Source organism: Neodiprion fabricii, chromosome 4 (genome assembly GCF_021155785.1).
Source record: "Neodiprion fabricii isolate iyNeoFabr1 chromosome 4, iyNeoFabr1.1, whole genome shotgun sequence".
In the NCBI taxonomy this organism is placed as follows: Eukaryota; Metazoa; Arthropoda; class Insecta; order Hymenoptera; family Diprionidae; genus Neodiprion; species Neodiprion fabricii.
Window position 1 is genome coordinate 3,132,871 of NC_060242.1, and position 15,443 is coordinate 3,148,313.

Below are 15,443 nucleotides of genomic sequence, written 5' to 3' on the forward strand. Positions count from 1 at the left end.
ATAATTTCTAATTGGCCGGTTACCGCAAACCCCTTAATTGTTGTCATTTTTTACAATAATCAAGAAATAAAATTACTTTCTGTCAAAGAAAATGAAAACGAGTGTTGGAATTTTATTTTTTCTTTTGCCTTCAATTTTTCTTCATACAATTTCAACAATATGAAAAACCATTGAATCGCAAAGATGACAATATTCTGGGTAACTCTGAGATATGAATTTTTTTCTTTCTCAGCAGTTTAACGTTCGGTTTCGTAACCGCCACGATAACGGTATTCAATTCCCGAATTCGTTTCACCGAGAAGAACTGGCGGCGATATTTTCCGAGGCGAGAAAACACCGCGCGTCTTGGAATATTTAAACCGAATTACATCGAATCACGCTTGGAAAAATACGCGAGAAATCGACTAGGTGCAATATTCGCTGAAGGCGTGGTTCGCCCTTCGAGTTCGATAAATACGAGACATTTGTTTCGAAATAAACACGCAAAGTCTGTCTTCCCGAGACGGGGTAACGGGGGGAAAAAAAAGGGAAGCCATAAAAAAAAAAAAGCAAGAAAAAGAAAGAAAATTGTCCGGAATCGCAATTCCGCGGAATCAAGTTCAGGAAAAAATCGTATCGCCTTTAAACGATGAACCGGCATATCGAAGAGTGGTATATAAAAAAAAAAAAAAAACCAAAAAAAAAAAACACTCGTACTTGTTAATTAATTAATTTATTTTCTTCCTTTCTTTCTTACTTCAGGATACCGCTAAGCAGAGATAGCCGAATATTTGAGTTGCAGGCGGGTTGTTAGCGGGAAATGAGGGCGGAAAAGCTCTAACGAGCAAATATCATTACGAGTACCTACCGAAATATATTACGACGTCGATCAAAGCAGAAGAAGAAGAAGAAGAAGAATAAGAAGAAGAAGAGAACAGGGCGGAGAGGCTGCGGGTGTTTCGGTATCATCTTTTTCAAAAAGTTGTATGGAGTTTTTAATGGGATCGTCGGTAGGGATGAAGCGAAGAAAATTTTGACCTTGATAAATTCCCGGCTGCGTGGAATATTGGCTGCAAGTATTCGCCTGAAACTGGGTCAGAAAAGCTATATGCATATATATTTATATATATATATATATATACACGTATCAGCCACCACCTCTTGATTGAAACACCATAGATATTTAAATGACCAAAGTTCCGGAATAAATTTGTATGCTAAACCACTTTTAACTTGGAAATCCACTTTTAGAATTTTCCCCAACCACGAGGAGCCTGCGGCTTCCCGCCCTAATTTCGACTCGTGTCTTTTCCCGTGTCGCGGGATAAACATCTCGGGAAAGTGGAGAGAAAAAACGAAAGAGAATATGAAAACAAAACGGAACGCCTGACAAATGATCCAAGATCTGTATCGTATACCGTCAGAAAGAATTGTTTCTTTAAGAGTATAAATCGTAGACTAAATATCGACGATGATTTACACCTGAGAAGTGATTCTAACTTTGAGACCAAGGATAAGAAAAATGGAAAGCGAGTTTTTGAAAATTTTTCACAAATCCGATCCTCCTACAATCTGAGACACCTCGGCTGGATTCTATATTTTCTTTTACGGTTTTCTTACAATTTAATCGGATATCAGAGAATAATCTCAAGGGGGTTTGGAATTGCTTCCTCGTGCCTAATTCAAATTTCTTATTCGTCAACATGGAGTGCAAATTTCAATACTTTTAACGATTCAACGACAATCTTAGGAGCTTTTGTGTAAACTCCCGCTTATACAATCAAAGTAACGCAGGTATAATTACAGAATTTTCGGATATTTATTGCTACGGAATTCAGGTCTCTGATAAATTAAAAGATAATAAAATCAAATTTCTTCTGTATTTAATGTGAATTAATATTTTGTTATTTATCTGCCTGAGATTTACGAAATGTGAATCCTATCTCCGATTTCTGTTTCAATAATTCTTCGTTAATCTACGAATCTGATTTACTTTCGAAATAACAATACTTTATCCTCAATAAATATCAATCAACCCTTTAATTATTTCAAACTGTAATTGAACGACGAAACAGGTATTCCTCCCCCCCTTCTATCGAGACAAGAAATTTTCTTTCTTTTTTTTTTTTTTTATATCGCCAGAATTGCAGCGGTAAATATACACTCATTGTTAGCCCCGGAGGGGTTGAAAACGTTTTCCGGCAAAATTTCCGGCATCACTTTGAAATCCCGCGAATCCCCGAGAGAGAGTCTTCGTAGCTTCTAATATCGCTTCAAAGGCGATCGCTGATTACACAGAAGTATCGGGGAGTCTCTGTGCCAACACAATTACAGCCTGGCAGCATAAAGGGGGGGTTTGGAGGGTGGAGATTCGTGGGGGTGGAGGAGGAGGCGTGTGTGCGAGGAGAGGGACTAAGGTCGTCGTTCGTTTGTTTTTCGAGCAACGTCGGGCTCTCTATGGGTAATTTAACCCGGGGTAGCATGAATGGGTTATGATTGGTGGTGACAGACCGTCAGGCATGGGGAACCCATTCATTCGGAATTCACACCGAGAAGACGGGACGAGGACTCGCGGCTCTGCCATCCTCTCCTCCTGGGGCAGGACTTCCTGCACGGAATTTACTGGCAAGTTAGCCGGCCCTCGGAAATCAACGTCGTCGTCACGTTCGCGCTACCCAAACAAGTAGCAATTCGATTTTCACAAGCTGACCTGACATTCGAATCACTCGTCGCTTAACCGCGGATTTCTTTTTGTTTTTAAGCGTATTTTTTTTTTGAATCTTATCTTGTTTTTTATTTTTTTTTTTTTGCTCTCTTTTCATTCAACGCAGACTGCAATGCTTTCGATATTTCATACGCAAGGAACATTTTGTCGCGGTTCATCGATCGATGCGAAATTTTCATCGATTTCTTTACGGCCGTATGACGGCAATTTTTACTTTCAGAATTTTCAGAATGTTGTTTAATTAAAAATCGATGGTTCTTGGATTTAGAATGGCTCGAGTTATTGAATTTAATACATCGATTTTCAAATTTTCATAGAGCCATACTGTATTGTTATAAAAGTTGACTCGGCGCAATTAATGTGCGGCTAAAAGTGTTGACGAGCGATTATATCAAAGTGTTTGAAAAATTTTTCACTTTTATGAATTATATTGAATCGGATCTTAATTCTAGCTTTCAAATATAGGAAGTATAAAATAATTCAACTACTACTCGCCAAAACTGTGTCTAATTTCATAATGTAAAACGTTATTTCCTCTAACGAGAAAAAAAAAAAAAATAATAAAAAACGTCCAACCTAATAGCAGAGTAGAGAAAATTGAAAACACCATATAAATACATGTAAGGATACAAATTAGGTAGGTACTTGTGACAATATAAACTGAATACAACGAAAGCATTGCATTCTTCGTATATAATTCTTGGTTAAAAAATGATAACGATACGGGACTTGAATTCGTAAACATAAAGACACACTTATGGTGTATAATATGAGATAATGGGGAACCGGAAGTTACGTGGGTTTCTGAAGATTCCGCGATGCGGGGGCGGATGATGATAACTGTGGTATCAGTGACATGTATAAGGTACCCGACGAAGTGCATCGGGTCGTGTCAATCGCGTTCGTATATGGTGCGTTCCCGACCGTATAGTCGAGAAAATTGAAACTAGACTGATTTTGAGAATTCGTTACACCTCGACGATCGATTTTTCGAATCGATTGGGATTCGGTTTCATTCAAAATCGTTATCACTTGTCATTTAACAAGAAACAAGAAACAAAAATGTGATATTTCCACGCAACATCAAGTTTCAATTTAAACTATCCCAGAATTAAAATGCTTCAAAATTTCAAACGGTCGACTTTACACGTTTGTCGATAACGATGCTTGTTATTAATTTATTACGGCGATAATGTATAAATAAAAATTGAAAAACAAAAATTGCAAACGAAACAGAATTGATCGTTGATACGTGAATTAGAAAAATTGACCGACTTTTGCTCGCACATAAACGTACCTACTCGCTTAAATAATTCACGACGCTGCTGCAGCAGGATTTCGAGTTTCGTTATTTCCTAAACTGCACGTATACGGAAAAGCACGGTGTCGGCGAAAACGGAGCGCAGTTCAAGTTGGGAGGGAATTTCCTGCTGTATGTACAACAAAGTGCCAAAGTCCGTATAAACCCGGCATACACACTCGACCGAGTTTTCTTCTTCTTCTTCTTCTTCTTTCTCTTTCCGCGCTTTATCTCGTTAGCGAAGCCTCGAAGAAACGCCTGCAAGCTCGTGTTTGCCCTTCTCCACCCCGAGAACAGTCCGTTGTTTCGAAACGCGGATTGCGCGGATCTCGTCACTGATTTCTTTCTCCAAAAGCGTCGGCAATAAAATAATAATAATATATATATAAACCTATTTCTGACCTGCGACTCGATGCGATGATAAAAAACAAAAAATAATAATCGGGAAAAACATCTGGACCGACATTTATTTAAAAATCTGTCTTTCGAGTCACAGAGATTTGGTTGAAGTTCGAAAAATTGATTTTTGAACCGAAACGAATACTTTTCTGAAATAACGAAAGATGATTGAAACGTAATAATCCTGAGTTAAAGACACTTTCTAAATTTGAAATTTTTGTGGATTGAAAAAAAAAGATTCTCTCGAAAGAAGAGCGTTCTTGCGTCATGTCCAAGACGGTTTTCGTTCGATTTTTCACTTTTTTACAAAATTTGGAAAGAATCTTTCTTTCAACCTCACAGAAAAAAAAAAAAAAAAACGCTTTTCAGAATTGGTCGCGATGGAAATTCGCCAATTATTTTTCAAATACACCGATTTTTTTCCCTGCGATTACACTTGCAGCCGATTCGTGTTTGGAAATCATAGAAAGGGAACGAATTAACAGAGTCTATTCGATTTTCCGTACGTACGTATAACACAAATCTTGTGAATATATTCAACGAGGAATTTCAACATCCCGAATTTCGTCGGCTGATCGGAATTCGGAACTAATATTTGAACGATCGTTATGGAAACGTCCGTCGGTGCCAGGGTTTGTCTGCACTCGTGGTTATACACGGGAACGTTCAAGATTACACGAATATAGTTGGTTCACAGTATACATATAACGTCAGCTGCACCTGGGTTATAATCTGCAATCTCGTCGAACAATTATAGCATGCAAATCAGCGCTATGCTCCGCATCACTTCCAGGTCTCTTTGAATATTCTCGAAGATTGATTTGACGAATGGGTTCGTTTCTTTTCTCATTCTCCCTGACTTCCAGCCCCTCGCCCTTAAGGGAGAAAATATCTGTGCCAAAACTTTCGACAAATTTATTCCACGTAATTGAAAATTATCACAAAATTACGCGACAACGTTCGATCGTTATAACGAAAGTATAAAAAATCGTCGATCATGGTTATAAAATCAATCGGGGTAGTAAAATTTATTTTAAATATTGCAATGGTTTAACAGAAGTCTGAGATTCGTGAGTATCTAAAACAGTCGGACTGAAGGGCTGAAAAAAAAAAAAAACTTGTTCTTATTTGTCGCAGATTTACTTTTCGCAGAAAAATAACAAAAAACGAAGAAATAAAAACCGTCGAGCGAACTTCTTCAGGCGGGCCGAAGGGGAAGCGGAGATGCAATATTTATAGCGCATAACGTGTACGAAGATGGCGATCGCCTCGATCACCAAAGTATCGTCTGAAGTGTGAGGCGGTAAAAATGCCGGGCCCTACGGATGAGAATAATATTATACGATACGCTTCAACCTCTAACCGTTTTTCGAATATGTTAGGATCCGAGGGAGACGCCTCTCGACTTTACAGCGATACGTTATTTGGTCCGTTCCTGATGCTTGGAATGAAATGAAAGTAGAAAGAAACAAGAAAACCGTCCGCAGGTTCGTCTCTTAGATACGTAAGTATACGTATGCAAATGCGACATTGCCTCAAGTTTTTGGTTTAGAAATTTGTCGAAAAATGAAAAAAAAAACGATTCAAAGAAATTTGCCGGATTAATTGTTGCAAGATAATTCTTGTTTAAATTTTTAGTTCTTTTTATTTTCTTACTTCGGTTTCGCGTGGATAATATCGTACAGCAGATTTTTTCACATTTTTGGCAAAAATATCGAGCGTGATTGTCCGAAGTTAGAAATAAGGGTGACCGTCTTGTTTGTATATATATATGAAGTAAATTGGAAGGTGAACAAAACAAAAGGTATAAAGAAAAAATTCTCTCTCGAGAGAAATAAAAACGAAGGGCTGAATCTTTTTGTGAAAATCCTTCAATTTTCTTATTTGATATTTAGCGTACCGAATTTACAAGGAAAGATCAAACCTCGGTTTAGTTTTGCCCGGCATCGGTCAACCGATACACCCGAGTCTGAGGTGGTTGTTGGTTCAGTCGTCCGACGGTGAACTAAACTTAGGTGTGTATGCGACCGCAAGAATTCTTCAATCCTCATGTACAACCGGACGGGTCGAGGGGATCGAATTACGGTATTAAAGGATTATCGGAGCGTGAACATTCGAGTATAGAAAAAGGAAGGAAAAAAGAAAAAAATAAAATAAAAAATATATCGAACGCGGTCGAACAGATTTTGTGTATATTTGTGAAAAACTGACAATCGATAACTTGGAAAATTTCTGTAGCTTGTAAGTTTAGAATTTTTACTTTTCATCCACTTTTAGGTGGATATTATATAAATGAAAAGCATTGGTTTCGATCGGAAATCACTACTTCGAATTTCAACGAATTTTTTCTCCCGATTTTGAAACCCTGGAATCCGAAAAACAGCTTTTTAGAAAAACGTCGATTCGGATGTCCCGACAAACTTTAGCGACGATCTCGAAAACGGTTCGATAAAATAATTCGAAACTTACGGGATTTTACAACGAGATGATGAGCTCGAAAAATTTCAACGTCCCGTTTAATTTCAACTTCCGTTTCTACCGGAAATAAATTTATTGTCATTCAAAAATTAAATTTTTTTTTTTCTCCGATTTTTCTTCAAAACTTTTCTCTCATCTGTCTGCCAATTCGCGTCAGTTTAAAATTTTTCTCCTGCCTCGTCGCGGCGACGAAAAAGTATCGCTAAAATAAAACTGTACTTATTTCCACAGCTCGTCGTTTCTTCCCCTTTAAATTGCCCCGAGGTTAGAGAGTCTGTGTTATATCATATATCTACGGGTTCACGTTTCTGCGTTAGATGGAAAACACGACGTGTTAACGTGAATGTAAACGTCAAAAATAGAGACAGGATCGTGACGGGAGAGGACGACACAAGTCCCTACACGTTTCTGTCTCTCACAGTCAGTCACACTTTTTCATCCCGGGACTGCACACGAGGAATTTAAACTCGAGTATATCGTCCTGATAATTGACCTGCGCGAGTATGGTTGTAAATAGACGTAAATAAAATAAAAAATGAAAATAATGAAAAAAATGAAAGAAACAACGATAGGGTGACAAAGGGCGACCCGGATTTAACGGCGTAAAGTTTACGGACGAGATTTCGGGTAAATTATCGAAGCTTGCAAGAGCGCGGCGGGTAATTCTTCGTAAATCTAATAGCTGGTAGATAAATTCTATCCCGAACACCGGGGTTCGTTTCTGCTCCCGCAGAGTCACGTATGGGCGGGTAGTTACGGGTAGTTAAGGGGTCTGAGAATCCTCGTCGAGCTGTTTCTAAAGGGAAAAACATTACTGTCAGCGGCACGCGGAGGCACTAAAACAACCCCCCGATGCCGCCGGACTATTTTTGGCTAATTTAAGAGCTACTCGAATACCAATGATTTCCCATTTCTCGGGAGGACGCCTCGCCTCGCGACGTCTCCAGGGTTCAGGGGCGGCGAATAAAGAGATTATCCCGATCATCGCCGCCGTATCGTATCGATTACACGTACGTACCCCGGGACGATCTGTTGAGAGTTGAAAACGAACCGCGCATGCGCCGAATAGTTCGATGTCATTGGTCGGCGAAATCTTCCGCGCAGGCGGGCCAACCTGCGAAAAATCTGTACTTTTTTTTCTTTATCTTCAAAGAGCGAAAGCATTGGACTCCGACCGTTCCTCGATGAATCGACTTACCGACTCGACAAGAGAACGCTTCCCAAACCTCTCCGAGTCACTGCCTCGATTGTTTGTGATTCTAACCTCGAAAATTCGTACGAACCGCATCGCCGGCAGAAATAGTTTCGCGAACGGCCGGTAAAACTCGCGCATGCGCGGTTCGTTTTAAAGTTTCAAGAGTTCAAGTTTCCCGGCACATCGTGTATAGATCTGTATGATGTATCGCAGTGCGCGTGCACGTAATGTATAACGTATTTGTTCATTTACTCACTTCCAAAATACCACGGAAATTATTGCGGCCATTAGCAGCAGGATGACGGCGCTCGTGATTATCAGCGCCGTGCTTTGGAGCGACGGATTTGTGTGGTAGGAGGCATCTATCATCTGTAAGCAGAACAACGATACTCTTAGAGTGCGATCATGACCCTGACGATTAATTATTTACTCGTTGTTCGGAGGGAATCACGAGCGAGAAAAAGGCTCGCCTGTTTTTAAATGGATTTCTTTCTTTTCTAACTTCGCACGTTTCTCTGATTTCAGAGAAAATAGGAAGTTGTTGTGATCGTTCCGAGAACGAACAGTCGGGTTGTTATTAGGTATACAATTTTTTTTTTATCTTCGTCTCAATCGAAGCGGCTTTTCCAAACTTGGAACTAATTTGATTTTGGATTCGATCGGTTCGGTACTTTTTCAATAATTTAAATAACAAAGTTCCAAAAAATCAAATAAAAATTGTGATATCTTGAGAACGGTTGAATGGATTTCAATGAAAATTGGTACAACCGAGAAACAAACGAGGAATCGATAAAAATTAACTCAGTAATTGGAAGTCACCTAAAATCGAATAATGAAAATCGTTACAAGTCTTACCGCAAACGACAAACGGTTTCAATTCATCAATATTCTATTGATATTTATCTTACCGAGTTTGCTAATTTTCAATGATTTTCCAACGTTCTAGAAGAGTTTTAGTAATTTTTCTACGATTTCCCGTGATTCTATTTCATCTGAAAATTAATGAAAATCGCTTGGAACGCTAAGAATTTATCGTAAATCAGGAGTAAGATTGTAAACAAATAATAATCAATTGACATACTGTAAATATCCCGGAAAAATCACTCGAAGTCAATATCAATGAATTGAAATCATTCGCTCGATATCCCATTGAATAACATCTCTCGTTTGTTCGATTAAAAAAAAAATCGTCCGCCACAATCTATTCGTTCAAATTTTGCGACGAATGAAAATTCGAAATTTCCCCACGATTATCCGTCAAATTCTTGCGAATTTAAAAAACAAAGAAAAAGTATAACCAGCGAAAATACAAAAGAAAAAAAAAAAAAAAATAGTGAAATTCACAGCGGAACAAGGGAGAGAAGGGGAAAGAGAAAGAGAGATATAAAGGGCAGGGGGTAAAAAGGTAGGGGAATTTCAGCGAGGTTGAAGCGCCAAGTTTTAGTTCAAGGCTCTTCGCGGAGAGGAAACTCCGTCGAAAGTATATGGAAATTTATGTAAGCCGAGTGCTATGGTGGCGGGGTAATCTTTACCACGCGCTTTCGACGCCGTGGAGTTATATTATACAGACACCGGTTTATATACTACACTACGTATAGTATAATACATAGGAATCTATACGAAAATATATCCATATACATATACATATACATATACATATACATATACATACGTATACACGTACATAGGCGAGTGCAGGGCTCGATCGGTAAGGTTGTTTGTTTGCTTTGGCGGTAATATTTAATTAATAATGCGATTAATAAGATCCCTCCTTCGCCCGTAAAAGCACGGCTTTAAAATTCCACAACGAGATTCGATTTCATCGATTAATCCCCCGTCGAATGATCGCTGAAAATTTTTTACTTGCGGTGTTTCAAGTTTCTATGGTAAAAAAAAAATTTCCCAACTTTTCCGCATTTTGTTTTTTTAGATACAAAATTGTCCCTTTTCTTTTTTTTTGTTTTGTTTTGTTCTGTTCCGTTTTGTCGTCGCGCAGCAGCCACATTTCGTATATTTTTCCGTTTACAAGAAAAAAAAAAAAAAAAAAATTGAAACATCGGATAGAAAAAAATGTCACACATCTTTGTATAAATCGCGTTACATGTATTTTGGTAATTTCGACGAGTTTTTAACCCGACCGTCAATATTCGCGACGTTGCAAAATTTTCACTGGCTCTCAAGATTACTCTTAAACAGTTTGGAAAAATCTCGGTAACTTTTTTCGACTTTCTCGACTCAACCGAATCTTTCGATCCTACGGTAAACGAGAATGACGAGGGATCGAGTTTTGGGGTGCCGGCTTTTGACCCCCCCATCCCCCACCACTCACGTCAAAGAGATCCGTAGAGGGGTCGTGATTCGGCGTGTATACGGTGCGGATCGGTTGTTGTTTGGTAGTTTGCCAAGAAAAGCAGCATTTGTCAGAGAGAATGAGGGAGAGAGAGAGAGAGAGAGAGAGAGAGAGAGAAAGTGCCCGCAAGCTCTAGGCGTGTGTGCGCTCTTGCCTTTCTCTCATCTCTTCTCCTTCTCCTTCGCCTTCTTAGCGAGCCAGCGTTGCTCATCACTCATCATTACGGAGATATTAATGGCGTCCGCTAATGGATTCAGCGCGGAGACCCCATCCCGTGCCAAACTAAGAGAATCCCACTCTCCCTCTTTCTTTCTCCTTATTCCTCTTCCTCTTCCTCTTCCCCTTCATCGTCCATCCCGCTTTTTCTTTCAAAAAATTGGAAAGCCACCCGGCGAATCGTATCACCGAGCTTTTATTCTCAGCTTTCTTTTATACTCTCGTCTCTCTTTCCATTTCTTTCCACCCTCCCCTCCCCCTCCTTTCATATTCCAACTCACCTCGTCAAACTCCGGGAGAAAGAAAGAAAGAAAGAAAGAACGAAATAAAAAGAGAGAGAGAGAGAGAGAGAGAGAGACTCTCGTCTTCGCCTCGATTCGTGTCATAAGGCCGCGGGTTGTCGTATTGATCGGCCTCGTTGCCTCTCCTCGTCTTATTTCATCCTCTGCATTTTCTCTTCCGTCTTATTTTCGAAAGCGCGGACGAGAGAAAGAATGAGAGAGCGGTGGTGGGTTGGTCGGTCGGTCGGTTTTCGAACGATCGCTAATACAGCTAAACGAAATAATAAGGAGCGTAGAGATTCAATACCTTATGCCGCGTAACCCTGCAGGCCTCTCAGACATAACCCGATGCCAATTAAACGATCCAATTAACCCGAGCCGGCTCGCCCAAGAAAATCACGAATTTATACTCGAGGATGTTCCGATCTTCGATAATTACAATGCCGCGCATTTCGAGCTCCTCGGTTAGGAAATCGATCATTCGGATGCGCGAATAGTGAGAATTATTTTGCGAGAAAAACGCGACCACCGAAAGGAAAGACGTGAGAGAGAGAGAAGAAAATAAAAAAAAAGAAAAAAACAACCACAGCAAAATAAACAAAATATTTACAACTTGTTTTTGCGCAGAATAAAACAATTCTAAAAGATAATATCAGCAATTATTGATAACTGATTATTAAAAAATAATATTACTATTCAACTATATATAAAAATATTTTTCAAGTAAACGATCATATCGCAATTGTCAATTTATTTAATTATTTACAATTTAATATATATTCATTAGACAAAATTCAATCGCAGTTGCTGTGTAATTAACATTCGGTGGGTAAGACTTGCATCATAACTTTAGTAAAATATACACTGTTAAAAATTTACAAACAAAACAATAAATTCACTACCCAACAGTTTATCAAAATTCAAACGACTCGTTTTTTTGTTCCTATTTTTCGTATAAATTTTACTAAAATCAAATATTTTCCATGTAAATCCAATCAAAAAATTACACATCAACCAACGTCGTTGAACCGAATTTAAGAAAAAAAAAATGTTCAATCTTCATTTCACAAATTGTCGATTATTCTTCCTACCGCAAATGTGTAAAAAAAAATTCAAAATCATTCTCAACGATAAACAGGGCAGAATTTCGTTAGCAATTCGTCCGGCAGTTTTATCAGCATAAACTAGATTTCGATGCAACAATGTCGACGAACGAAATTGAAAATTGTCTCGTCGATTTAGCCATCGAGTTTACGCACATTTACGTACGTGACTTGTAAAGCGTGTACCTACGCATATCCGTTTATACGCATTTTGCATGTTCTCGAAATGTCGCGGCACTCCGTAATTACACGATTGTCCAAAAATTTGCATAGGTTACCCCGCTACACGTGCCTACGTTTCGATTCCGCATTGTAAACAGGATCACCGAGCGGAACTTGCGCAGCCCTTTCCCAATCGTGCCCCGTAAACCCCCCCCCCCCCCCCCCCCTTTTAGAACGCCCCTGAACGGCATGCGAAATCGCGAAAAGGGTTTCATAGTTATCAGGAGGCAAGGCACGCGACACGCGTTTGGCCGGCGATTTGTTTCTGTTTTTTATTTTTTTTTTTGATTTATTTATTTATTTATTTTTTTTTATCTTCTCTCGTTGAAAAAAAGAGGGATGAGTTTTATACTCGCATGCAGATTTTCATCGTCGTCATTCCGAATAGACTATACGTATACGTATGCATAGGTCTAGAATTGTGCGATTGATCGATAAATCGTAGAAAAATTCGTTTGATACATTTTATTTATTTTTTTCCTTGCTGGTTATGTATTCGAATAAATAAATTTTGTTTCTATGCATCGAATAATAATAATCAAAATCTTGATTTACCGCTTGTAAATTTTTGCACTTGTCCTTTTTTACGTTCACATAAACAAGCAAACCTTGTGAGCAATAATTAATTAGGTAATTACTGAGTTACTATTTAATAAAACTTAACGTTAATAAGTAATTATTATTCCTCAATTAATTACACAGGTCAAACTAAAAATATATATATATACATATTTTTTTCTTGACTTTCTGTTTCAATAAATAAATTTTGATTCCACACATCGACTAATAACCGAAACCTTCATTTATTGCTCCTTTTTTCTTTTTTTTCCGCGTTGAAAGATAAGCAAACTTTCTAAGCAACGTATCAAAATTTTGGTCATCATTCGGTGTACAGGAACAAGATTTACTTATTTAAGAAAATAAACTCGAGAAGAAGGAAAAAAAAAAAAACGTATTTTCGTGCGATCCATTAATCGCAAAGATCTATCGATGACCGATTAAAAATTTTTTTTTCTTTTTTCCGTTTTTTTTTTCTTTTCTTCTTTTTCTATCCGAGGCTGCTTTTTCGCATTACACACAAGGTGGGTATTACATCGAGATGGGTAGGGTTCTAATGAGGAACAACGAGGTTACGCTCACCTACTCCGAACTTGCAGCAGGGAATGTTTGTCCCCCCATCGAGTTACCGGAGGAGAGAAATTACTAACGAACGCTGAAGCCGAGAATATTGTTCACGAGGGATTAAGGTAAAACCGCAGAATCTGTCCCGAGCCTTGCAGCCAGGAGCCGAGGGCTTTTCCTTCTTTGCAGGCTACCTCACGAGTTAGGCCTCTCATTTCCTTCTCAAATTAGCTACCGGCAATTTTCGGGAATCCCCGATAGGAACGAGGAATTTCACTTTCACCCCCCTCGTCTCACTTATTACGTACGACAAATATGCGCCCGTACCGAGGTGTTTTTTTTTTTTTTTTTTGTTTTAGAAAACAAAGGAACGGGAATTAAAATGGAAGTACAAAATTGCGTTTGCTTATTTTTTTGCCAGAAATTATTCGCGTTTTCTTACGTCAAGTTCTTTCTTGCAGAGTTTTCATGTTGAAATGGAAATTTTGAAAAAAATAAAAAATAAGGAGATGTGTAACCCTTTCCCTCCGGGGTAGTTTCCGTACTTTGTAATACGATTACATGAATTTTTGAATTTCGAATCATCTCTCGTACTTTCAAAACTTGTACGAATCACGCTCCAAAGTTATATTACACCGCGTATCTCGTACCTTGTATAACATTCGTATTATACGGTTATAAGTTTGTACGGTAGTTGTAATGTAATACTAAAGGGAAACGTGTACCAACGTTTCGTTGGAATATTAACGTACACCGACGTCTCACGGAAATGAAGTACAGACTATTTTTAACGGAGAAACGAAAAAACCGGGTTGAAAAACCGAAAACGGCGAATCGCTGATTCAGCTTTTCTGAAAAATAAACGAACAAATCGACCCACGGAGAATTGACACAAGTATCTATCGATAGGATCAATATTTTGGAGACGTAACGATATTTTTGAGACAATTCGAAATGGGACAAGACACCTGTGAAAACGCTGAATTAAATTTTTACATACGGATGAAAGTTGTATTCAAGAATTTTCAACGTCTCGATGCGAGATGTAAAAAAAAAAAAGTCTACTTGTGTCTTAACATTTTCACCGCAAGAAGCATTTGAGAAGAATTTGGTAGTCGACACGTATAACTGGGATTAACGACGATAATTAAACAAGGGTGTAATCCTGATTGAAAGAAAGAAAGAACTGATCGGGCGTATAAATTGCCGAGTGCAAAAAAGAATACCAGGGAGAAATTCGGACACGCGCGTGATTCGGGTGAAGATATAGCCGGGGTGGAAAGATTCAACGGGAGTTGAAAACGTCAAAGAATCGGGCCGATATATCCGGTAGGAAGTGAGCCGGGAGGGTTACATAATTCAGGGTCCTTTACCGAGGAGGAGGAGGAGGGATGCCAGGATCTCGTTCAAAGTCTTCTCTGTACAAGCCTACGGAAAATTTGACGCCGGGTTAGACATCTAGATCGAGATCCGATCGAGCGGATCCTTAAACGGGAAACGAGAAGGACGAGGAGGAGGACGACTCCCGTCTCTGCTCCACGTATCCTTTGACGTTCCTCAAAAGTTCAAAGGATCTCCCGTTGAAACCTTTCGCGTTTAGAATAAGTCTTGCGAGCGATCGGTAACTCCTCGCCTCAAGGGGCTGTTGCAGCGTTGATAAAAAGGAAAACGAAACCGATCCGTAATCGAAGGTTAGCTACAACCAAAACCCGGATGTGAAGCAAAAAAAAAAAAAAAAAAAAAAAAATAAAAAAACAGACGGAGCTTTTTTTTTCGCGACAGATTTCCGAGCGATACGGAAAGCGTTGGAAAAAAAACTTTGACGAGGTTCGGCGCTGAGTCTATAATATTTACTAAAAATAGAAGTATATGTATACACATATTGTATATATATGTAATGAAATTACGAAGAAAAGCTTGGACGAATCGATGCATAGTTTTAAATCGTATAAAAATTCATCAGATTCGTTCGATTCAATTCTGACACACGAATTTACAAGCTTACAATTTTATTCAGTACACCAACTTACACATATATATATATATATATGTATATATACATTCAACAAAATA

At 38.7% G+C, this 15,443-nt stretch overlaps 1 protein-coding gene across 3 annotated transcripts in view; it reads right to left on the minus strand.

Moving 5' to 3' along the window:
• Nucleotides 1–15,443, minus strand: part of LOC124179889 (latrophilin Cirl) — a 177,975-nt gene that overhangs the window by 17,524 nt on the left and 145,008 nt on the right. For all 3 annotated transcript variants that reach the window (XM_046564745.1, XM_046564744.1, XM_046564746.1), the window contains one exon: nucleotides 8,333–8,445. In XM_046564745.1, coding sequence (XP_046420701.1) covers nucleotides 8,333–8,445 — 113 coding nt within the window. The remainder of the gene's footprint in view (nucleotides 1–8,332; nucleotides 8,446–15,443) is intronic.